General features: G+C 48.5%; 1 protein-coding gene across 1 annotated transcript in view; it reads right to left on the bottom strand.

The window, feature by feature from the left end:
- The window catches only part of LOC138468516 (multiple coagulation factor deficiency protein 2 homolog), a 33,413-nt gene extending 8,673 nt beyond the window's left edge, over nt 1-24,740 (bottom strand). Inside the window, exons 1-3 of the mRNA XM_069609016.1 lie at nt 24,487-24,740; nt 15,546-15,632; nt 13,446-13,570 (exon numbers count right to left, since the gene is read on the bottom strand). Coding sequence (XP_069465117.1) covers nt 13,446-13,570; nt 15,546-15,632; nt 24,487-24,650 — 376 coding nt within the window. The 5' untranslated portion in view covers nt 24,651-24,740. The remainder of the gene's footprint in view (nt 1-13,445; nt 13,571-15,545; nt 15,633-24,486) is intronic.
- Nucleotides 24,741-25,580: the final 840 nt, after the last annotated feature.

Genomic DNA, 25,580 nt, shown 5'->3' with positions numbered 1-25,580 from the left:
GAACTAGAGGGTGCGTACACCAGTGCCGAAATTGAGAGTAAGAGAATCTGTCCGTCTCGGCCAAATGAAAGGTCTATTTGCAACTTTCAAAGATGCAAGGTTGACCGTTCTGAAAGAGTTGCCCCAGGGATTCTAGCCCTCCTTTGATCCAATTTCTAAAATTCAAAGGTTGTAATCCAGGGGGAAAACGCAGGGTTGTGGAAGATTGGGGAGTTCGGGCCCATGCCTCGTACAATTCCCTTAGATTTTAATGACCATACTCATATGCAAAGGGTATTATTGGTGGAAGCCAGGATCCCGGGCCAAGCTCTCCCCAGAGGGGTCGGGACATACGGAAGGAAGCAGAAAGGAAGCGGGAGCCAGGATTGCTCCAACTCCACCCATTTCAGGGGTCCTGTTATACCCCAGGCCTGTAAGCGCACCAGTAGTTGGGACGCCACTTGGTATTTACGCAAGTCGGGGACCACCAGACCACCCATACGGGAACTGCCCTTCATTAGGTTTTGAGAGACTCTTGTCTTCTTCCCTCTCCATATAAACCGGAGCATTTTCCTCTGTAAATGCGGGGGGTGAGAGGGGTAATGGAATCGCAATGGGCAGGGAATAACAAAGATAAAGATACTGTGGAAGAAGGTTAATCTTACAGGCCGTGATCCGCCCAATAAGTGATATCTCCTGGGCGGACCACCCTTCCAGGTCCTTTTCTAATTCTTTGTTGAGTACACATCTTTTGGATGGGCTGGGATCCAAACCCCCATGTAGCGTATTGATTTCCTGTTCCAACGAATGGGTTATAGGGGCGTGAGGGCCTTCAGTTCCACTGTCCTAGGCCCACTCCCAAGGCTGAGGACTTCTCGAAATTAATAGCAAACCCAGCTGTTTCTACAAATCTGCATAGTTCCTGGAGGAAGGATTCTAAAGAGGAGCAGATATTTTTTATGGACAACAGTACACCATCCGCATAGAGCGAGATTTTGTGTTGGGAGGTACCAACTGGTAAAATCTTGATGTTGGGGTCCATACAGACGAGCTGGGCAAGGAACTCAATCAGAGTGAACAGGAGTGGGGACAGGGGGCATTCCTGTCTCGTTCCACTAGTCAGGGGGATGGGTGCAGAGAGATTGTGATTCACTCCTAGGGAGGTTTTCGGGGACTGGTGGTTAGATAAGACCATGTTACAAAAATTTGGGCCAAACTGAAATGCTTCTAAGGTCAACTGTAGGAAGGACCAGTCTACTTTATCAAAGGCCTTGGAGGCGTCCAAAGCTAGCAAGGCCAATTTATGCGAAGCCCGCACTGCGATGTCCACTAGGTTTAGGGCTCTACGAATATTGTCCCCGGTTGACCGATTACTTACAAACCCTGTTTGGTCAGCGTTGATTCATTTGGGAAGAATGGCAGTTAAGCGTTTCGCTAAAATCTTTGAGTAAATATTGGCATCAATGTTTAATAAGGAAATGGGTCTGTATGAGGTATCATCTTTGGGGTCATTCCTAGGTTTGAGGAGAATGATGGTTACAGATTACTGCATGGATGGAGTAATGGATCTCGACTCACCGAAAGACCTGAAGAGGGCCGTTAGCGGGGCTATCAGTTGGGGGCGAAGCACCTTGTTAAACCTTGTCATGAAGCCATCAGGGTCCTGGGCTTCAGATATTTGATGGCTGCCTCCACCTCCTCACTCTGTGATTGGGGCGTTCAGTCCCACTCTGTCGGGCTTTTCGAGATGAGGAAGAGAAGCGCCCCGCAAGTAGTTCACCTGTCCATCTCTATTGCGGGGGGTTGCTGACATCGTTTCCAAGAGGTGGGCCGCTGCTAATTGTAGCCTGATGTGTTCCGAGTAATGGGCCATGCCTTGCAGGTCTTGTAAGCATACAATGGTGTTCCTTTTCTTAGCCTTGGCTAATTTGTCCACCAGAAGTTTGTTTGCTTTGTTATTTTTAGCTTAGTAGTCTTGTTTGGATTTCGCCAGCAGATGAGCCGTCTCCTCTGCATAGTGGGCCCTCAGCGTTTTCCGGGCTACTTGCAGAGATCGGTGGACCCTCAGTGATCGGCCCCCCTTGTATTTGCTCTCGGCCTTCCAGACCTCCTCCTCCAGCTGTATGCAGGTCTGCTGTTTACGCTAGCAGTATGCTGCCCCATGGGAGATCAGTTCACCCCTGACTACGGCTTTCATGGCGTCTCAAGTATTGGCTGGGGTTTTGTCCTCCGCCGAGTTCTCTTGAAAGTAGTTCCGTATCACTTTGGCTATAGCATCCCGCAATGGCATGTCATTCAGGATTGTGTCGTATAGACTCCAGCTGTGGCGGGCAGGCGGATCCAGGTTATGGGCTCGGAGTGTTAATTTACTCGGAGCATGGTCTGACAGTGCAGTTGTTCCCATGGTCACTTCGTCCACGAAAGTGAGAATTTGCGGAGAGCTCAGCAGCACATCTATCCAGGATGATGTCCGATACACGTGCGAGAAAAAGGAGAAGTCCTTTTCGCCTTCATGTAATACCCTCCATGAGTCCACCACTCTGAGCGTCCGAAAGAGATGAAGAAGTCCAGTGGCGATCTTGTAATCTCTGGGGGCCAGTGAGTGTGATTTATCCCACAGGAGGGCTGGGGCCCCATTGAAGTCCCCTCCAATGGTTAGTTGGCCTTCTATAAAAGGAAGAAGTTTAGCCCCCAGTGCCTCGTAGAACGCCTCGTAACCTTCATTGGGGGTGTAAACTGAAACAGGGAGTAGAGCTGTCCATATATGTCAGGAAATGCGGTTCTGCCATCAAAAGAATACTCCTCCCGGTAACGCAAAGACATTGGCGGTTACCTTGGCATCTTTCCCAATGACATCCGCCATTATGGACTACGTCTCCCAGCAGCCCTACAGCCCGAGCACGTCATCATGCCTCATGCGCAATACGGAAGCAGGAGGTTAAAGCTTCCTTGTTGTTGCCGGGTGACGCTCCTTAACCATCGCGTTCGTCCCGGCAAGGCTGCTGTGAATTCTGCTGTTTTTCACTATTTTTATACCAGGTTCCAGGACTCCTGCTTCGTTTTCCGGATTGATTCTTTGTCTTCTAGTCCCTTGGTTCTACGCCCGGATTCCTACCCCCACGGCTGCTCTCCCGGATATTTTGACCTGTTTTGCCTTTTTGGATTGCGTTCTCATTCAACGTTTCATTTCTGACGCTTGGTCCCTATGCACAGACTGACACAGTATTATCCGCACTTGAGTTGTTTCTGCTTTGGTGTTCCTTATCCCAGTTCCATTTCTGTTACACTGTGAACGCAGCTACTGGACCTTTGCTCACGGAATTCAGAATTTCGTCCCTTCTCACGCCTTCTCCCTGTGTTGTGCGCCGGAGTCCTGCCCGTTGTCATCTACGCCCCTTTCCTTCAGTTGCTCCTGATCTTCTGGTTGATTTCATCTCTGCTGCTGGTTCAACGCTCTGATCACTCACCTCATGCCAGGATCTGCCTACAACTGCAAGGACACTGCAAGTTTTGGACTGCCTTTTGGTTTTCTTCTGAGGATTGACTGGATTTTGTGACTTAATTGTTTCTACCTTTCCAAAGATTTCATTGGGAACTTTCTTCACTTCCTTCGGATTGGTTGCTCACTAACATTGACTTTGGTCTTTTTAGTTGCGCCCTCGTTCCATCTGGGTCAGGCTATCTTCATCGGAGCTCCATTCAAAGAGGGATCCTGCACTTCACTAGGCATATCCTTACACCCCCACAAGGTCAGGCGCAGCCTACATAGGTTTCCAGTCTACCATTCTGGACTACAGGTAAGAGTTGGGAAGTGTGTTGTGGGAAGATGGTTACTTTCTGTTATGCCATAACATGATCAGTGTACCTGTGTGTTTTCTCCCATTTTAGCTCTGTTGCTGGCCGGCCCTTTCATCTGAGCCCTTGGTCTGACAGGTTGATTCTATTCTGCAGACCGTGCTCTCTGGGAGAAAGTCTCTCCCTGAACGAGCCCCCTGGCGTTTTCGGACGTCAGGGGATACGTTGTGGGATCTGGTTCCCAATAATATGTAAGGCCTTTAGTTGCTGTTTATCGTCCATCCGGGCAACATAGCGTCTCTAGCGCACTGAATTGGATTCCCTTGGCCAGGAGTATGGTGGTCCCCCCTTTTTTAGTTCCATTAGAAGCCAGGTATTGAAGAGGGAACCGCCTATTTTGGAGGAGTGTAAAGTCCTGTGGCAATATGTGAGTTTCCTGAAGGAAGACCACTGACCCTCCCATATCTTGAAGCCGCTGTAATGTTGCCTTCCATTTGGAGGGAGAGTTCAGGCCCTTTACGTTTACTGAGTTAAAGTTCAATTTTTGGTGGGGTGAAGGGCCCTCTCGTTTATTCGAGTTTGGCGAGTGGCTGGGGAGGCCAGGTCCGATTTAGTCGCCATTCACCCCTTTCACTTCCATCGCTCCACAGTGCAACCAGGGTTTTTTAACTTAGGCTTCCAACTTGAAGCTGTAACAATGAACTGGTAGGGTACCGACATTTCCCTGTCAGCAACTTCCTTAACAAACCAGAACAAAATTGCCTGCAGTTCACTCCAAGGGTTTTTAGATGCCATCCACCTTGGAGTCTGGCATGGACAGTGTGAGGCCCGCTATAAATGCCTTGGGTTCCTTATCGCCCTGGTTTCCCTTGGGCCGACTGGCTGAGTCATTGATCCTAGGGCTACGTCAGAAGTGGCTGCGTGGACAGCCCCCTGTACCTGACCAGTCAGGCCGAGGGGGACGTTCCTTTTGTATTTTGCCCTTTCTGGGCTTTCGACCAGGCTGTCCGCTTCACCTTGGGAAGGAGGTCTTCAATGCCTTCAGGAGAGTTGAGGGGAGAGACATTCCTGTTATCCGACAGAGTGGGATTCAAGATCACTTCCGCATCTTCCAGATGTGCGATCTTTCGTGAGACAACTTTATAGGAGAATTGGAGTGCAGTAGAGAACAGCCAGCAATACCGATTGGTCTCGAAGAAATAGCATTGCGGCCTCAGGACCCTCCGCTTCTGTATTGTTGCTGTGGCTAACTCTTGGAAGATGTGCAGGGGGATCCTTGAAATGACAGCTCATCTCCGGAGCGACCTATCGCCATTATTGCCTCCTTGGTGGTGTAAAGTGGACCCGGGTGATCACATCTGGGGGGAGTCTGTCTCCAACCCTCTTCGTGGGGCGCAGTGTGTGGGTGTGATCCAAGTTGTGTTGGGACTTCTCGAGATGTGGCAAGAGAGACTGGGACAGGTCCCCCACATATTCTGCTAGATTCTGGTCTGGGACCGAGGAGGGGACCCCCCCTTTATACGTATGTTGTTCCGTCAGGCCCTGTTCTCCATGTCCTCCTGCTTGTATTCCAGGATCTCGTTCCTGTCAGCTAGGGCCTGGATCTTACGTTGCATTCCAAATGGCATCGCTGAGTGTTCCTGTGTCAGGTCCTCCAACTCTCCCATCCTCTGTACCACCTCCAACACCCTCTAGTCCATGTGCGCGAGCGTAGTGGTGAGCTCTGACATACAGGATCGAAACTCCGATTTAATGTCCATCATGAAGGCCTGGATGTCTTCCTTAGTCGCCAGTTGCCCAGTGCCCCCGGGTAAGGTTTGGGGTGAGGATTTGGGAGTCTCCAGTTTCTTTCCCTTCTCTGTGGGGAGTAGCATGGTGGAGATGTCTGCACTCTTGGGGGTCTTGGAGTGTTTTGACATGGCGATGAAGGCCTGGTGGGCTCTGCGGAGGCCTTTTCGCCACAGAGAGAAGACTGAAGCTGTCAAGGGCACCTTCGGGATAGGGAGTGTGCGTCCAACCCTGTCCTTATCACTGGGGATCTTGAGTGCGTAGCTGATGAATGGTTCCTGTCCCCGTAAGTTTCAGCTCTGGATAGATTATGTGGAACCACCTTGCTACTCCAGTGGAGACAGGGCCCACATTGGGGGGTGGAGGGGAATCCTCCTATCCCCAAAAAAGTTCACGGCGGGCTGGTGTCTCACTTGGTTGGTGTGTTGCACCCCCCAGACAGTGCAGGGAGAGAGAGCATGGAGAAGGTGTAAAAGGGACTAGGCTCCCTGGGCGTTCCAGTTCACTTTGTGCGGGGTAGGCATCCCACTTTGTTGGGAAGTGAGTATCCTCCTAAACTGGGGTGAAGCACAGGGTCGTTTCGTGCTATTAGAGCACCATGTCCTTTCAGCATCCACCACGGGTCTCTTTAGCATGTGTGTTTGTGCTAATCTGTATAACCCGTGGGCACCTTTGAAGTGCGCTGTGGGGAGGGGATGCCATTCGAGCAGACTGAAGATTCAACAAGATCAGGTCCCTCCTGTTCGAAGGGACCAGCTGTACAATGGAACCCCAAGTCTCAAAAACGCCAGGGACCTGGAGCACACCGACGCGTCTTTCGCCCGGGATCTGGAGTCTGAGTCCCAATATAGTCCGAAGGAAGGGGGGGGAGCCTGCCTCCTGTGTCCGTCTTGCTGGGAAGTGTTCCGCTATCACTGCAGATGCCGCCTGTCCCCGACCCTCGAGTCACCCTTTAGGTTCTGGGGATGTCAAAGTCTATTTGCCACCTGGATCCTCTTCCTTGCCTATCCGATCCCTCTATTCGTCACTGAGCGCAAGTCCCTCTCTCTGCACCAAGGGCATTGACTGCCATCTTGGATTCTTGGGTGCTGCGGGGCACTGCCTTCGCCGGATGATTACGGGAGCAAGGAGTGCACATCAGCCGGCCAACTCTAGGTCGCTGAAGCCCCAGCCATTCCAGTTGCCTAGGGTAACCTCAGCAGCTCATTTCGTTCATAGGGACCGCATAATTTCACCGAAGCAGCAGGCTTCTCACAGAGGCCATAAAAGGAGTAGCCACATTGATGGTGCTCCAGGCCACGCCCCCCCATGCCCTCTTTAAAACCAGCCTGATGAATGTCTAGCACTCCCACCCTAATTGGCCAAGCCTGCAATTCCTTTAACATTATGACTGAAAAGATCTTACTACCAGTGTCCAGTTATGAAATTGTGCCATCATTTCTGGGATCTACTCTATCCCCTTTCTTGTACACCAGTATTACTATTGCACCATGCCATGAGAAAGGAATAGATAGCGTCAACATAATATTTCTAAACAAACCATTTAATACTACTGCCCATAGCATTGGATTCGTTTTGAAGGTTTTATTCGAAAGACCATCAGGACCAGGGGCCTTGGACGATCTACTCTTTTTAACAATGTCCAAAATCTCCTCATAATGAATGTCTAAATGCCAAGTATCCGGAATGTCAGGCAGCAGCACTGGACTAAATTCCTGATTGCCATCGTACAGTTTTAAAAAGTGGTCAACCCATACGTGTATGGAAATCGGTTCAGCTTGCAGTTAGACTTGAGTTCCCAGGACTTTAAGAAGGGACCAAAACACACCAGAGTCCCCGCCCGCAAAGGCTCCAAGCATGGCTTTGGAATCTCTATGATGCATCAAGAGCTTATGACATTGTATCCAGTTTGTATAGGATGGTTTTAAATGTATGCACTTTTCGCTCATAAGACCCAGTGGTCCTCATTCTCAAGAATCTGATGCTACGACAGAGTTCCTTCTTTTCAATTTGTATGGCAGGATCAGAGACATGAGTATACTTCACGCTTAAAGGGGATGCCCCAGAGTCGCAAACCACTGTGAAACCACACAGGAGTTTCTGCACAACTACCATGCACTTCTGGGGATGTGTTAGATCAGTCTTGGATACTGTGACTGCATCTATGACACACTCATTGAAACGAGACCTGGAGGCAGGCCTCATATCAACCAGTAAACCCTCGGGTGCACCTCTACAGGAGTAACAGGGAGGGCATTTCCAACTCAGAAAACTGAGACAGGTCGTTTCAAGCCCAGGAGGCTGTGATCGGAATCGAGGAGTGGGCGAAAGTGGACAGAGTTGCTGCTTGTGACTTACGACGAACAGTGAATGACTGCCACTTTAAGGGACCTATGTGAGCGGTCCTGGTTCTCCAGGAAGAGGAGGTGCTTTTAACACAAAAAGCCCATCCAGCGCAGAAGTGGGCAAAAGTGGTCTGCAGTGGTCCTGGTGGGCCTCAGAGATGATTTTATGCAGAGTAGTAGTAAGGGCGTGTAATGCGTACCTGGTGTCTTGCAGGGATGGATGAAGGCTTCACTACTATGCCAACACCTCTGCTTGGTGCGACCGCGTGTGGCGCTGAAAAGGCACACTCACTCACCCGCAACAAAAGGGGTAGAGTTTTTGGATGCGTTTTTGCTAGTTTGGTACCCGGGAGATTATCGTCAGCTGTGTTCCCAGGGAAAATACAGCGGAAACAATTAGTGGCCGCGGGTATGCGAGAAGCGTTCCTAATTACCCCTTCCCTCTCTAGTGATGCTAATATGCTCCTTGACAGGCTGACACACCCTGGAATGCCTCTGCATATGCTTTGTACACCAGTTACATCCCTGGTTGGGGGGTGGGGGGAGGTCCATATCTTTTCCCTGTTGTTTTCAGGTTGCCATGCAACACTCCACTGTGCCCTTAAATGGTTCTTCCTTTTTGTTTGCAGAGTATTGCGTTTCCTGTTATGTTGGTTTGCTACATGTCCTTAAAGCCTGGTTGCTGCTTGCAATTAATGTCATTTTCTCTCCTTGCCCTTTCTTTCTTGCAGACTATGCTAGTAATGTCCTTTTCTATCCTTGTCTTTTCTGTCTTGCAGATGATTGCACCTAGCGGATCCCGCGATGTCCAGGAAGCTCATCAATGTTGGAAAGCCATTTTAGATAAAGCGGTAAGTCAACATGGCTCTATGCGTGGAGTATGCTTGCAGCAATGTGAGCAGCTGCTGTTATCAGGGAGTTTTGCACAGTATTGACGAAGAGCGCTGTGTGGAACTGCCATCAGAGACGCTCTGCTGAATCTGTGATGAATCAAGTAAGTTGTAAACTGATCTGCGTTCTTTTCTCTTTGCAGGTTCTGAATGCTGATGATCCAAAATGCGGAGGACGGAGAACACCGTATTGGAAGCATCAATCAGGTGAGTGTTGAAGCCCACAGTAAACGTTTGTGCAAGCCGTTCATGCTTGCAATACAACACCAAGCACAGGTGTGACCCAGGGCAGGGTTTATATAGCCCTGGGTCCCTTGGAAGACTGGAACATGCTTTGCCTGATCTGTGATTTTTGCGTGACATATTGGAATTGTTTAGTCTGCCACTAATCAGGTGGCCATCTTTGAACGGTCTCCCTTTCCTGTAAAAATGCATTAGGACTGTCCATAGAGCAGCCTTCGTGTATGCTGATGTGGGTATAGGGTCAGCCATTTGGGACTGAATTCGGGGCCTGGGGGTCATGGTCATGATGGCACTCCCCCCTGAGCACCCCTCCCAAGGTGGTATGTCAGGGTCCTGGTTTGTTTGAATGATCCCTGTGAAAGCGGACCACTAGTCGTGGGGCATGTACATTTGTGGCTGGCTCCAAAGACCTGTCTATTGCCCACTAACCTTTCCAGTCAATGAGATGGTAGAGAGTGTTTCTACCCTGTTTGGAATCAAATATCTTTTGCACTTCGTATTCAGACCCCTCATCGTTTACCACAACTGGAAGTGGTTTAGCTAAGGGGATGCATGTGCCTGGATGAACCGGCTTTAATAAAGAGACAAGGAATATTGGATGGGTTTTTAACATTGGTGGTAGATCTAACCGGACCACCACTGGGTTTACAATAGCAGTGATCAAGTACAGACCGATGTATCATGGGTGACCTTTTCTTGGTCCTTTTAGCTGGATGTGACGTGTGGCTGACCATATCTGGTCTCCCACCTGGTATATTGGTGCTGGCCCCCCTCTTTTATAGACGTATTTTGTGTATGTCTCTTTAGCTTGTTGGAGATGGATTTTGGCTTGTCTGAGCGTGTGATGATGGTGTTATGTAAGATTTGTATTGCACACATCTCTAAGGCCTCGGGAGGGACATACACTGAGGTGCGTGGATGCATCCTGTGTAGGAAGAAATGTGGTGTGAACCCTGTAGTGCTGTGTGTGGTACTATACGTGCACTCCACTAACCATAGAAGGTCCACCCATTCTTGATCAGAATATGGTAGTATGCAGCGTAAGCATTGCTCAAGAGTCTGATTGGTGTGTTCTGTCTGTCCATCAGTTTGCGGATTACTGATAGCTAGACGGACATCAATTTTGACAACACCTGTTCCAAAAGTGTCAAATTAATTGGCTTCCTCGATCTGAGATTATGACTGAGGGAAATCCATGCAGTCGGTGTTGCTAATGCACTTGCTGATAGTATTCCTGGAAGTGCAAGGAAGAGGGCCATTTTGAAGAGCATATCGACTACTAGTAGCATAGTGTTACATCCATGACTCTGAGGTAGGTCGACTATGAAATCCAGGGATACAGTATGCCACACAGCTGGTGGGATTGGCATTGGTTGCAACAAACCTTGGGGTTTACTTTTCAGTGTTTTCTGTTGTGCACACACATCGCAGGTATTTACATCGTGAACGACGTCCTGTCGTAGTGTGGGCCACCTATAATGCTGTTCAAATTAGTTGTTCATCTTGGTAATTATGGGGTGTGCCTCCAGTAAGGTATTATGGTAACTATGAAGTATTCGCCCACAGAGTGGGGGCCTGCAAATAAACATATGTTTGTGGTGATATGGTAGATCATTTGTTAAATGTCGCTCCGGATGCTCTTTTACCCAGGCTTGGAAGTCTTCAGATGACAGGGCCTGCTTTACTTCATTCTGCAATTTTATCAGGTCAGTTGTTCTTGCATCAATTGGAATGATGGCCATGGGCTCTGGGGGTCCATAGTCTGGATCTTATTAATCTCTTTTGCAATCTAGGTGTGATAAAGCATCCAATTTCCCATTTTGTGACCCTGGCCAGTAAAATATGACAAAATAACACTCTGCAAAGAAAAGTGCCCAAAGAAGCTGTCTGGCAGACTGGGCCCATGATGCCTTCAGGTACTGTAGGTTTCTATGCTCGGTGAAGACCCTGATCTGAAGTTTGGCCCCCAAAAGGCAGTGCCGCCACTCGTTAAACAGAGCCTTGATAGCCAGCAGCTCCTTGTCGGTTATGGCAGAATTTCTTTCTGCTGAAGTAAACTTTTTTGACCAAAAGGAGATGGGGTGTAGTCGCCCAGTTTTTGGGTCTTGTTGCGACAAGACTGCACCCATGGAAACGTTTGAGGCATCGGTTTCCACAATGACTGGGAGGTCAGGATTGGGATGCTGCAAAATCGGTGCCACTGTGAACTGTTGTTTCAGGGTCTGAAAGAATTGTTCCACATCCTTGTTCTACTGGAAGGTCTTATGTTTGTGCAATAAGGAGGTCATTGGATGAAGAATATCAGAGAATCCCAGAATGAAGCGTCTGTAAAAATGTGCAAACCCTAGAAAACTCTTGATGGTTTTCACTGATTTTGGAGAAGGCCACTGTAGGATCACCTCAACCTTCCTATTGTCCATACGTATCCCTTGTGGTGAAAGGATGAAACCCAGAAAGTCGATCTCTGTTACATGAAATGCACACTTCTCTACTTTTGCAAAGAGTCAGCGTTGTCTTAGTCGCTCTAACACCACCTTGACATGCTTCACATGGTCAGTTATGGTTGTTGGATACACCGGAATGTCGTCAATATAAACAATGGCGCAGATGTCTAATAATTTGCACAGGACATCGTTCATAAAATACTGGAACGCTGACGGAGCATTGCATAATCCAAAGGGCATAACCTGATATTCGTAGAGGCCATATTTGGTGCAGAAGTCAGTTTTCCATTCATCACCCTCTTTCACAAACAAAGATGGTAGGCCCACCGGAGATCCAGTTTTGTTTGTACAACAGCCTATTTGACTAGGTCCAAAAGAACCAGTATTAACAGTAAAGGGTAGCTATTCTTTACCGTAATATGATTCGATTTTTGGTAATCGATGCAGGTTCGTAGGTTCCCCTCCTTTTTTGGAACGAAGAATAGCGGCGAGGCTGCAGGGGACATTGACGGGTGGATAAACCTGTTAGCCAGGTATTGATCCAGATAAATGCGAAGGTGTTTGTTTTCGTGTTCCGCCAGTGGTACTTTGGCCCCGGGAATTAGATGCATTTGGATGTCGAATTGCCTGTGTGGCAGCAGTGTGTTTGCTTGATCCTTTCTGAACGCATCTTTGTATTCTTGGTATATGGACGGAAGCTCCCCAATTGTTTATAGTGATTGCATTGAATGCCAAAGCGCTGAATGCCTTAGCATCTAAACAAAAGCAACAAAAAAAAGCATTGAATGCATTTTTTTTCCTTTTTTTTTAATGGGCCCCCAACCCCTGTTTTTTACCCCTTAAACCCCATTATAATTAAAATAAAAACTTTACCTTTGAAAAAAATGCATTTGATGCTTTTTTTCGATGCTTTTGGCATTCAATGCTTTATATTCGATGCAATGACTGGATACTCCCCAATGAGTCCCAATACCCATTCTGAGCATCAGGTTGTTGCTGCTGGCAAATAATTGGATGCACTGGGTGGATTTGCGTAGCACGATTAAATGCAATCAGTGGAAAAGGTCAGCCATTTTGCCTTCCAATCGATACTCGGGTTATGGGCTTCTAAGCAGGGCAGACCCAATATAACTCACATTTGAGGAGCATTCATTAAATTGAAGGATTTTGGTTCTCTGTGGCCATCTGGCACAACAAAAGTAGAGTTTATGTACGCAACGTGACTGGTCTGTAAGACAATGGCATGCCATCCACTGCTAAAATATTTTCATGTTGGTCTTAATAGAATTGTAATAAATCAAATGGTTTATATTACGTATAGGGTGCAGCTACCCAAATCTAAAATTAAACAAATAATGTTGAATGACCAGCCATTCTTAATTAAGCTCCAACATGCTTTTCCTTTGCCGACCTCCCCCGAACGATCTCAGGACAGTGCCAAGTGTAGCACTTAGTTTTGCTGCAGTCTACGATTCTAAGGTGCAAAACTGTTTGCTGTGGATGGCAGAAACCATCCTCAGGGCAGGGCCGTTCATTGTGATTTTCAACCTTTTACTGTAGGTTAGCCACCTGTGGCTCTACAGATGTTTTGGACTATGACTCCCATGATCCCTCACCATTGACTAAGATGCCTAGAAGTGATGGGAGCTTTAGTCCAAAACATCTAATGAGACAAAGGTTGCAGACCCCTGCTGTAGGAGAACAATGTTCTAAAAATAGTATTCGATATTGTATCATACCTTATTCACATGAAGAACACTTTGTGCTCAACTCTATTGTTTACACAATGTTTTTCACAGCACCCTGCCACACCTTCAGGCTGTCCTTTTGTGCTTTATACATTTAAATGAAATATATATAACTGGCTAAAATGTGGAAAATTTGGAAGTACAACATTCCCTACCTTAGGAAACTGATGATCTTAACAGCTGTGACAGAGCCGCCCACTTCTATTCACTCACCTGTGTAGTGCTGCAATTGTTCTTCTGGGGTGAAGACGGAGCCGACATGATGAAGCAGACCTTCCCTAAGGGCTGCCAGTATTTCTAGTCCATCCAACATCTTGTTTTGGTCGAAGTCATGAAGACTGCAAATAGACACAGGAGAAAGCACATAGCAGGTTGTCATGCTTTGCATAAAAGAGTGAGGAACTACGGTCCAGCAGCCTTCGCTAACAAGCCAGCCATAAATTGTGTTCCAACAAATACAATCATGAAATAGTTTCTGCTTTGCAAACATATTCATATTTGATTTTTTTAAAATGTACACATTATCCCTCAATATCAAAGAAGAGTTGGGTTTGTCAACCAAATGAACAGTGAATTCCAGTGTCTTTTCGGGACGATTAAGAAATTCAGTATGCAAATAATCTAATTTCAATAGATGTCCAGCTCTCTTACACGGTGATTGTGGATATTCCGTAGGCCTATTTGGTGGGGCCTTAAGTCCAGTACCATATAGAAGTCTAATCCGTTTGCTCATATGAAGATGTCTCCAGCAGAAGCCATGAAATTGAGGTTAATTTGATTGATGATGTGAAGGGATGGTGAGAATGGGTCCCACTGTGCCTAGCACTCAATAGTTAATCATACCTTTCAGGATGTACATACCTTTCAGGATCAACATCTGGGAAAGAAGCAGTGGTCCCAACAATTTCTTGGATATGACAAGAAACAGGCTGGCGATGGTTGAGTCAGCGTATGGAAGTCGTTGAGTCTGTTAAAAATAACTTTAGGATCCCCTTAAAAGCACAGGCATAGCTCAAAGAGATCCCGGGGCTGTGCGTTTTGGGCAGGGACAGACAGGACGTGGGTGAGAACAGCCATAGGGACTAACTTGGCCATGGGCAGTCAATGGATGGGTAAAAGTCCGAACAACACCGAATGGCGGTGTCCCTCCTCGCATCCCAATCTCTCCCATCTTCACTTCCAAACCCAATGATGATGGCTCATTGGCAATGCTTAGAGCACCAGCTAACAGCCAAAACTAAAAATGTTGTTAAAACTGCATTTGTCAGAATTTCACATTGCATTAGAGGATTGACTCACTGATGCCCCCAATTCCCTCTCCTGGAGTCAGTGTGTCTGCTCAACCACAACTGGCTTGGTCAGGTCACAGGCGTGAGTTGAGGGTGTATCAGGGAACACATTCTTTAGTTGGATGTAGTAACATAGGATCACTTTATTTGCAAAGATTCCCTACGCGGCAGGAAGTGGAACATAAGAGGTTTGTGGGTGATTGATAAGGGGATCGGGTACATCGGACATGACCAGTTGGGATATTTGAAGACAGTGGGGCATTTTGTGGCCATGCAGAGGAACACGCCAGCAATCCAAGAGCCTAGGCAAGATTATGGAACTCCAAGTTGCCGTGACACATCTGGATTAAGGACAATGCACAGAGCATGGTGTTCCCTTCCAAATTTCAAAAACATTTTAATACTCTACTGCTAAGGTGGGGGTGATGTGGCTTTAGAACTAAGTTTACAAAGTGATGGCATCACCCCAACTTCTGATACAGCCTTCTTACATGACAACTCATTTGTCAGTTCCATAGAGGGCATTTGGGATGCACGAGGCAACATGGACTACTTTGAAAGATATTCATGTATGTTCTGTAGTTTGACATTTACTATAACAGCTTTCTTACCCCAGCACAAGTGTACCACCAGAGCTGAAACCAATATGCATGCATTCCTTCATGTAACTTGTAACTCTTTTATACTCTTGAAATACCCTGTATGCAGGCAGCGCATTATAAGAGACAACATAAGCATAAAACACAGAACGTCGGCTACATTGCCTCTTGCTGTGGGTCAACAGAGATTTCCTTAAGGACAGGAGGGTGGTGTGGGTGGTCATGTATCGGGAGGATAGCTCAGGGGCAACATGCTGACCTTGGAAGCAAGACGACACGGAGCACCTCAGGTTTGATCCCCGGGTCTGCGCTTAGAAACCTCTGGGTATTAAGCGTGTTAGAAACAACCATCATATCATATCATGTTATATATATGAATCTGGCATTTCTGGGAAAGTTTCAAAGAACAGTGAAACCCGACTTACGTGAAGTAGTAAAATTCAAGTTCTTCCTCTGATAGCGTCTCCAGGTCAATCTCGCCAATTTGGTGCTTCAGATCTTCTTCAATGTGGCTAGGGGGAGAAGAGGGATGATCAGTATGGCAGGTTCTATGTTATTGTGACCTACCAAGACCCTCACTGCACTCAGCTGGATCATTAGCTTTCATTACTATTTTTTAGCTAGGATGGTGGACAGAGGAACTGCGCACGCACACAACCAGCACTTCCCTAGATCTCCAACGAGTAAGCCCAGCAGTCAACTGTGTAAGCAAACCTCTAACATCCTCCCTTCCCTCTGCACCGCCATCCATTGGTGTATGTGGGGAGGCTGCATAGGCCATAGTCCTAAGCTTGAGCTCCATTAGATGAAATCTAAGCAACCCTAATAATGCAGGCCCCATGCCGGTCACTGAGTCTACCCACCCTCAAAGACCTGGAAATGGACCCAAGGGCACCCTAGGGGGCCCTCGGTTGTCAGCCTATCATTCCCATGGGGAATACTCTTGCTCAAAGATCTGTTTCAGTGGACAAATGCCTCCACTACTGGGGTCTGCATGTGTTCTCATTCACCCAGGTTCCAAATGCCAGCAGGTCTACTCGCCCATTCATCTTTTTGAGGTTACTAAAGAGAGTGCCATTGGGTTGGGTAGCAAAGACCATATGTCAACTACCTATAGCACCAGGACATCACTCATGGAGTGAGTGTACACTTAACAAATTAACCTGATATGTTATTTCCATCACTGCGCCTCAACTCCTGTTCCATCCTAGCTTTTCCAGGGGCCCAATGCATCTCTCATGGGGCCCACGCTTCACGACGGTGCGTCCTGAAACCAGCCTTTCCAGGTGTAATGCCATCCTGGGGCTCTAGGAAAAAACGAGTGCCCCAAGACTTTACCGTGGCGGCTGCTGGCCTAGAGTTAATGACAGAGAAGATTAATTCTAGAAGTTCTCAGGAATCAGAAAATACACGTTTGCCCAGGTAGCTTCATTTGTATCAAACTTGCTTACACGCGTGTGAAGTTATCACTCTGACACAAGACATACACCAACCAATCATCCTTCAACCAGCCCTTAAAATCCCACCTAAGCCAACTGTTGCTCATCCTTCAGCAAAAAAAAATATTTTCTCCAGTCCCCCTGGCAAATCCCACAGCAGCACTCTACGGAAGGCAGCAGAGCACTCACTCCACTTGGCATCCATTTTAGGTTACACATCTAATCTTTCATTCAGCACTTAAAATGGTTACACATCTAATCTTTCATTCAGCACTTAAAATGGTACTTTCACGTTTTTTAAGCGAACAGACCTGTATTTCTATGGAAAGCCAGGCCATGTTGTTGAGCCTTAGGCAAGAAAGGTCACACAGCTGTCTACTCTGGCCCTTCTTTCACGTGAATGCGGGAGAAGGTTTTGCTACTGATGTTGGGCTACCACCCATGGCCTTTCTCTGCCAGACGGTGGCACTACTGACTTGACCTCTGTAACATTTGGTACCAACAATGTACACTTTCCCTGCATATCAATATCCCCCTCTACAATGTATTGTGCCTGACAAATTCACTAAGAATGAGTTTGTCATGATGAAGGCCAACTTGATGACATGATGGGTCAGAATGTGTTGATGTGGGTCTCATTACATCTGTGCCGGTGCGGAAACAATGGTGCCGGTAAGCCTAGCGGCAACGTTGTGCCGGTGGTGCTGGTAAGCCTACCGGCACCATTGTTTCTGGACCGGCACAGTACAACTCTGCGAGCGGGTGCCGTACCGTCCCGCCCGCCAGGGTCAGACCTGCCGGGCGGGAAGGCACCCGCCGTGCCGTCCCACCCACCATGGTCAGACCTGCCGGGCAGGAAGGCACCCGCCCGCGAAGTTCTCACGGAAGCACCGGCACTCTTTGCCGGTGCTCCCGTGTCCCCATTCGCATGGGAATGGGGACTAACAAAATGACCAGCTCCTGACTTCCTGGCCACCGGATTCGGAATAGCCCGGTGGCACCGGGAAGTCAGACGCCGGAAATTCATTACGGGTCCGGTGGTTACCTGCCGGTTTTACCAGCACGGTTACCACCGGACTGTCGACAGGTGATGATATTGCTTTATGAATGTCATTACTTGACATGGAGATCTAGTATAGTGCACATTAATGTTCTCTACATCCTGAGCTATCCAGTTGAGTTATGATTCATGCTGGTTAAATTGTAAATACAACTGGGCGCACAAGAAGTGTAGAATAATTGTACACAACTACTTTTGAGCAGAGAAAGCTGTGTATTAGATTAGGCACTTACTAACCCCCACAACACAATTCTTGGATTCATTGTGACTTTCTCGATGTACATGTTTTTGTATTGTATACAAATAATTTAAAGGGAACAGTATGTGTTTGTGACCCCGAGACAGCCGATAATGATAAAGGGTCGATGTAATGCTCCTCCGGGGTGCTTATTTTTGATGTGTCTATAGGCACCCAACTCCCACCCCGTATAAAGTATTTTTTACATTACAACTTTCATATATTACATTTTTTTGCAAATGATCCCAATACAATGAATACAATTTTGTTATTTGTCTCTACCTTTTAAATACAAAAGAAAAACGAGGCAAGCTGCGTGCTTTAATTCTAGGCTGTGTGTTGGGATGTCTTATTGCTTAGAAATCAGGTGGGGCAAGGCCCACTCAATGAAGACCTGTGCCTTTTCCGGCAAACACTGTTGTTGTAAATCACTTTAATAGGACAATAATTTAGGTAAGGACCATCTCACTCACTGCAATTAACGCATCACTTTTCAGACAGCTGTGTTTTTAGGCAGAAACGATTGTCATAAATCACCTTAACGTGACAAGGAGTTAGACAACATAGAATATTTCACTGGTCATGCTACTGCATATATTTATTCGTCCACAAATGCCAGAAAATGCTCATATACTTTCTAGACCAGTCATTTTTTCTTTCACAAAAGTTCTATGTTTAACCTTTGCCATTGGCTGCTGGAAGTATGTGTCTTTACAATGGTTCTGGAAACTTCACCGGAGTGTTTTTTTTTTTTTGATTAAGGGAATTTCTGTGTGCATTTTTTGCCTTACTGTGCAAATATAATACCCCCCAAAGCCCGCCCTTGCACTCTCATTTCCCCTCCCCCTAATAGTATGTATATTTGATGCAAACCAACCCTCATCATGTTTTTGTTGTTGCGCCATCCTCCTGCTTGTCTTCATTTTTTCCCAGCATTGTTCTCCTTGGGATCCCATTTTTGCTTCTCATTTGCTGAATTGGATTATTAGTACTGATGCAGAACACTGAAGGGCTGATTATTGATAAAGCGCTGTGAAGCAGCGGTGTGAAGCGTCACTGACCCGACATAACATTGCCACATCGGCAAGAAATAAGAGGCTATTTATTCATATGCAGTCCCAACCATACATAGAGCAGAGTAAGAATTAAAAGTGTGCTGCACGTTTAAGCGTCAAATAGGCAAAAGGCATGAAGTGTCAGACAGCAGTGACTAGTTTGAAAAATGCACTGGTAGAAGTGTACCAAAACAAGTCATAGAACTGTTACCCCGGGTGTGGGATGGGGCGGGTAGGCGGGGAACACTGTGCAACACATTTTCGAAGGGTGTCAGCCATGCTGGTTGACAGCCAATTGAGTTGAAACAGATTTCAGTTCAGCTGTAACTGCTATTGGGTGGTAAAGTTGAGAAGTGTGCTTTAACTTCAGAAAGAACAGTCCGGGAAAGGAGAAAATGGGTGCAAAAAGTAGTGGAACTGTTAACAGTAAAAAAGAATAGTTGTGGAACGCTGCTCCCGACCGTTCCCGCTCACTTCGACCACTGGAAAAATTCAGTGGTATGGATTTAAACAAGCTTTGAGGGTCACCGCGTGGCTGTATGTGGCTCATTTCACATGACGTGCGTAAACACACTCAAGTAACTGTATAATGTTAAACTGCCAATCTGTGGACCATGTGTTCCCAAAAAAAACCTACACACAACGTAACATGGCAGAACATGTGATAAAGCAGCGTTTTTCGATGTATATTGTCCCTTTGCCAGTTATTAAATCGACAACATATATAAAACCAACATGCACAATGCAAAATGCTGGACTAGAAGGCCTTCCAGTACAAACAAAAATGCCTCCCAGAAAACGATGACTTTAACTTGCAACCTCCTAATGAGTGGCATGACCTTGTAACATTGTTCTGCGCTCCTGATAGTGACCCTCTATTTGAGGGACTGGCCCTCATTCTACCTTGGTGGAAATTAGTCGATCAGTTAGAAATTGGTTTTACTCGCTCCATTTGGTAACATGTATGATGTTATATGATATGATATGTCAATTATAACGCACCTGTACACAAGTGTTTCTAGGCGTGACAAGACAAGGGAGGGAAGACAGAGTGAGGACAAAACAACGTTCTTACTAGGCCTTGTGTCATTCAGATCATGCAAGTGCGATAACGCAAAGTGCAAGGGGAAAGGGAGCGGGGGAAGTGCCAGGGAAAGGGAAAGTGGGAAGTGAGACTATGAGGGTAGCCAGGCAACCAGTCGGCGCAGCAGAAAGGTAGGTTGGGAGGGGAGAGAGAGAGAAAGCAGAGGTGAAATGGAAGGTCTTGAGCTGCTTCTAGAACTTCAGGTGGTCCGGCTCAAGTTTGAGAGGGGGAGGGAGGCATTCCAGAGAGAGGCACCCGCAGAGGAGAGAGATCTACCCCCCACTTTCTGCATGGAGGAGGGTCTGACCCTCAGAGAGTTTGAGGTGGCTGACAGAAGGGCTTGCGATAGAAGTTGTTTTGGAAGAGAGAGTTGGATGTAGTGCTGGCCCTGGCCCCAGAAAGCCTTTTGGACGAAGTAGGGCGATGTAGGTTTTTGGCATTTTCTACAATAGCATGTAGAAACATGGGTCATTAAACATATGCAATTTGCATACAGGGGACCGCCAACATTAGCACTGGAGTGCTGTATTCTCCCCTGCTTGCAATTTGCACTATTTACAAGGTGAAGTGCAAAGCTAAAGAGTAAAAGTAGATGAAAACGCCTTTGAGTTCATGCGCCAAGTCCACGTAAATTGCACAGAGGGCACGCCTACCTTTGCACTTATGTGCAAACCCGTCACCGCCACGTAATTTATTTAATTTGCACTGCAAAATGTTTAAAAAAGGTGTAAACATCACACGAAATCATCCGTAAGCAACCCTTTTGCACTTCGCAGTGGAAGCTGATTAACGGCACATGCCATTTATGCTTGGCAGGCAGCATTTACAATAGATTCCTAAAGAATATGCTTGATTTTTGCTGGTGTAAAAAGCAGGTGGATTCCATAGGAACCATATCATTTATGCCATCATGAAAATGTGACCTTTGCTTGGCGGAGAGGATGGGGGAGGAAGAATCAGATGTTCCTTTCCATATCCCCTCGCTGCCATACAAATGAATGAAAAGGAGGCTTTGCGTAAAACGCATGCATACTATTTTTACTTACTCCGTCTTTTAAAACAGTAAACACTGCTAGAAAATCACACTTGTAGTTGGGGATTACTAATGGATGCCTACGGAATCCACTGGCTCCTTAGAAGGTAATCATTTGAGGAAGATTCCATAGGAATCCTATGACTGCATGAAACTCATGCAGGCTAATATCAAGTGCTCACAGAAGACTCAGGAGGAAAGCATGGTGCATCACTGCATCTCCTAGTTAAAGGGATGCCTGGCTATTGTGGGCGCCTCCGTTCAGGAAGAAAAGTGTGGAGCAGACCCCCTCCAGGCATCCCTTTAGCCAGTGATGGAAGTGTGCCAAAAAGTAGTGGAACTGTGACTCCGGCGGGGGACACAGTAAAAAGGAAAGGAGAAACGTGCAACGCATTTTTCAAGGCTTGCAGTCATGCTGGTTGACAGCCAATTGAGTTGAAATAGATTTCAATTTAGGTGTAACTGATATCTGGGGGTAAAGTGGAGAAGTGTGCTTTAACTTCATAAAGAACAGTTCCAGAGTGGTGAAAATGATTGTCAACAGTAGGGGTGCTGTTAACAGTAATAAATAAAAGTAGTGGAGCACCGCTCCCGACCATTCTCACTCCCTTCAACCGCTGCCTTTAGCTAAGAGATGCAGGGATCATCAAGCGTGATGATCGCTGCAAAGGGATGCCTGGCGGGGGTCGACAACACTTACCTAAGCCGGCAGTCGCCAGGTACGCCATGCCCCCTTTGAGGCAACGCTGTTGGGGGCCGTCCCAGTCCACCGGGCAGCCCCATGCTCGTGTCGGGTAGCACCCGACACAACACGCTGGAGTGCGGCGATCACGCCGCACGATGAAGGGTGGGGGTTCATCCCACCCGCTCCGGGACACCGGAGCGGCACACATGGCCGGCTGGCAACCGGCTTACCGCGGCCCCGGCTCTGGGGGCACCCAGGCCGGGGTCGCCACCCTGGCCCGACTCACAGGGCCAGGGAGACACACAGGGACGGCGTTGCCCGGCAGGGGCACCGTCCGGACGGCATTGCCCGGCAGGGGCACCGTCCTGGAGCTGGGCCCCTTCCTTGGGCCCAGCGCACGTGGTGGGGCGCCTCCATGGCGCTGACACAAACACACACACCACGGAGTCTCGCTGGTCTCGACTGCCGAGCCGGAAGCGGCTCGGACCTTTTATTAAGATGGTCACATGGGTAACCATGTGACCATGACACAATACACTAGACGATACCATGGCCCCTTGCAGGGGTGCCATGCAACACTCCTCCTTTTTCATAACAACAAACGAAAACCCCAAAATCCCCACCTAACCACAACAACTACTCTTTGAGCCACTCTACTACTTTGCACACCCTTTATTAACCTGGGTGAGTGGCTCTCATGTCACTAAACAGCACCAGTGAGGGCTACTGGCACCACATAAAGCACTCTGAGCCTGCAGGTGGGCACCACACAACATTGCCCACTAACTGGACCATTTTTAAGCAAGTCCATGTCTGCCGGCTCACAGTCTTCCGGGGAATGTCACTCATGATGTCCATCTTCCGTATGGAGTCGCCGGAAGCCAGCTCGCACCCTCACCAGGGTTTGTTTAGGACAGTCACAACACCGTCACACAACACCGGCAAAGCCGCACCTGGGTAGGCCCAGGGGCCACATCGGCCAAGTCCAAAGTCTTCGGAGGAGGCCCCCTCCGCACGCCTCCTTTCCTCTCCTTCATGCCTGCCGTTTATTTGCCGTTGGGGGAAAGCCGGTAGCCCCCTTTCGTTGTTGCAGCTGCAGCCGCCACCACTCCTCTTTTCCTTGCTCCTCGGAGTGTGCGCACACACACACCCTCGCGGGCCGTCCCCCTTCAGATGGGAATGGGGACAGCGGAGGGGCAGCTGACTCCCCCACTGCGGCGGATGCCGCTCCATTGCCAGTAGGGGCAGGGCGGGCAACTCCTCTGCCCGCTCCTCAGAGCGAGCACTCCCCTATTTTTTCTAATCGCGGGCCCAGCTGATAATGGGCCCGCCTCTTTTTTTTTTCTTTTCCGGCGGCGATGTTTGCCGCGGCCTGCGGGTGGGGGGGGGCAGGCAGCTCTCCGCCCGCTCCTCGGGGCGAGCACACTATTGTGCTTGCGAGCCCAGCTGGTGCTGGGCCCGCCTCCTTCGTTCCTTTTGCAGGCCCTGTTGGATTCGGGCCTGCAACACACATTTTTTTTTTTTTTTCCACGCGGGCCCAGCTGGTTTGGGCCCGCCTCATGTCTCGCCGATGGGGCAGCCGCGCGGTGGTGGGCGGCCAGCTGGCATGCTGGGGGAGGGGCCGCTCACCTCTCCATCCGGCGACACCGCGTGTGCTCATCCTCCACTGCACCGCTCGCGGGCGCCCTCTCCCTTCCTGTTGGTGGTGGGGGCCGATCACCTCCCTCATGCGGGCAGGCAGCACCTTTGCGGGCCCAGTTGGAGATGGGCCCGCATCACTTCTTTTCTAGCGGCCGACGCCGCAGATCACACCTCCCCCAGATTGGAGGGGGGGCAGCCCGCGCGGCCACCGCCGCACCCATCTGCATTGTGGGCCCAGTTGATGATGGGCCCACCCGTGCACTCGATCCTCGGGGCACGCAGGGCCGACCTCGTCGCCATTGTTGGGGGCCGTCCCAGTCCACCGGGCAGCCCCATGCTCGTGTCGGGTAGCACCCGACACAACACGCTGGAGTGCGGCGATCACGCCGCACGATGAAGGGTGGGGGTTCATCCCACCCGCTCCGGGACACCGGAGCGGCACACATGGCCGGCTGGCAACCGGCTTACCGCGGCCCCGGCTCTGGGGGCACCCAGGCCGGGGTCGCCACCCTGGCCCGACTCACAGGGCCAGGGAGACACACAGGGACGGCGTTGCCCGGCAGGGGCACCGTCCGGACGGCGTTGCCCGGCAGGGGCACCGTCCTGGAGCTGGGCCCCTTCCTTGGGCCCAGCGCACGTGGTGGGGCGCCTCCATGGCGCTGACACAAACACACACACCACGGAGTCTCGCTGGTCTCGACTGCCGAGCCGGAAGCAGCTCGGACCTTTTATTAAGATGGTCACATGGGTAACCATGTGACCATGACACAATACACTAGACGATACCATGGCCCCTTGCAGGGGTGCCATGCAACAAACGCCCCCCCAAAGAGCCTCCCCTCGATTTCGGTTGCCAGTTAAAGCACTGAAAAGAAACCTAATTTGGGTTCCACCAGTCCACCTACAAACTCAAAGGAGACTTCTTGCATCTCCTTTTGGTGGTGCCATGCTACCGCTGGGCCAGGGCAAAAGATAGTAAGGGGGCCACACCAAATCTTTGGCCCCAGGCAGCACCAAACCTTGTGAAAGTCTATGTACCAAAACAAACCTCCACCTCCACTGTTGGTCTTTTGAGGGCACCAAAGCCATCCAAGTTGGACTGTAAGTGCAGTCTATCGCGACGTTACTTACTGATGGTCTGTGATGACGGATTTGTTGTGGAAAGCGTCGCTGGGCATGGCGTGCGCAGATCCAGCGGGGGCCTCGTGGTCGCCGCCAGCTTTGCTCGGTGACGCAGCAAGAATTGCCAGCACAAAGCACAGCCAGAGCACCGCGAGCCTCGATGCGTCCTCCATGCTGCGCTGTGAAAACACTGACCTCTAAACTGCACATAGCTTTACTGTTTTGAACATGTGCTCAGTTTCCCAGGCTTCTCCCCTTCGTTCACCTTGGAAAAATATGAAAGTCTTTGCTGTTCAAGATAAAGGTGTTTATTCTCTCTCGTGGGCTCACATGCACTATGGGCTCACCTGCACTATAATTTGGCGGTTAAGAAACATAACCATGGTAATTCACCCACGCATCCGCCCCAGGCCGCTGTTAAAATAAAGCAATTCTAAACAACTGTCTCGTTTAGGGTGATCTTAACTGAGGGGCACCTGGGTGCCATTTTGTCTTAAACACATACAATCTGCCACTGCGAGCATAGGGTCCTAAATTAGCAATATTCTCTGGGTAGAATACATCGCTGCACGGGCCTTGCCCCTCCCCCACTGTTGCGGAGAGTTTTCACCCCAGAATCAAGCCAAGGGCAGGATAGGGACTTGCACTGATAAACATCTATTTTTTGTTTTTAGTATGTGTGGCGGAACCGAAGTTCAAAGCCATAGTGCAAGATGGCAGTCCTTTCAAATGTAGCGCCTTTAACCAGTGAAAGGTGCCTTTAGGAGATAAAACATAGTACACGTTTCCCAAGTCCAAACAGTTGCTGACTTGATTTTTCTCCATGTACATACCTTCTATGGAGGAAATTCAAGGTGACATACGTTTTTTTTCCTTCAAGTACTTCTATGGTTGTCCAACTCCATGCCTCGAGGAAGGGAAACCAGACAGGTTTTCAGGGTATCCTTCATTAAAATTCATGAGAAAAAATGTGCATACATTTAGAATCATTGTATGCAAATGTATCCTGAAAATCCAACATGGTCTGGAGTTGGACAACAATTTTACAATCATGCCTTTTAAGAACAGGACAGGGCAATCCAAATAGTTCACCATTTCAGAAA

This window comes from Ambystoma mexicanum, chromosome 4q (assembly GCF_040938575.1).
Source record: "Ambystoma mexicanum isolate Mex_15411 chromosome 4q, UKY_AmexF1_1, whole genome shotgun sequence".
Taxonomy (NCBI): domain Eukaryota; kingdom Metazoa; phylum Chordata; class Amphibia; order Caudata; family Ambystomatidae; genus Ambystoma; species Ambystoma mexicanum.
Note: the sequence above shows the minus strand (reverse complement) of the source record. Positions and strands in the feature narration are given on the sequence as shown.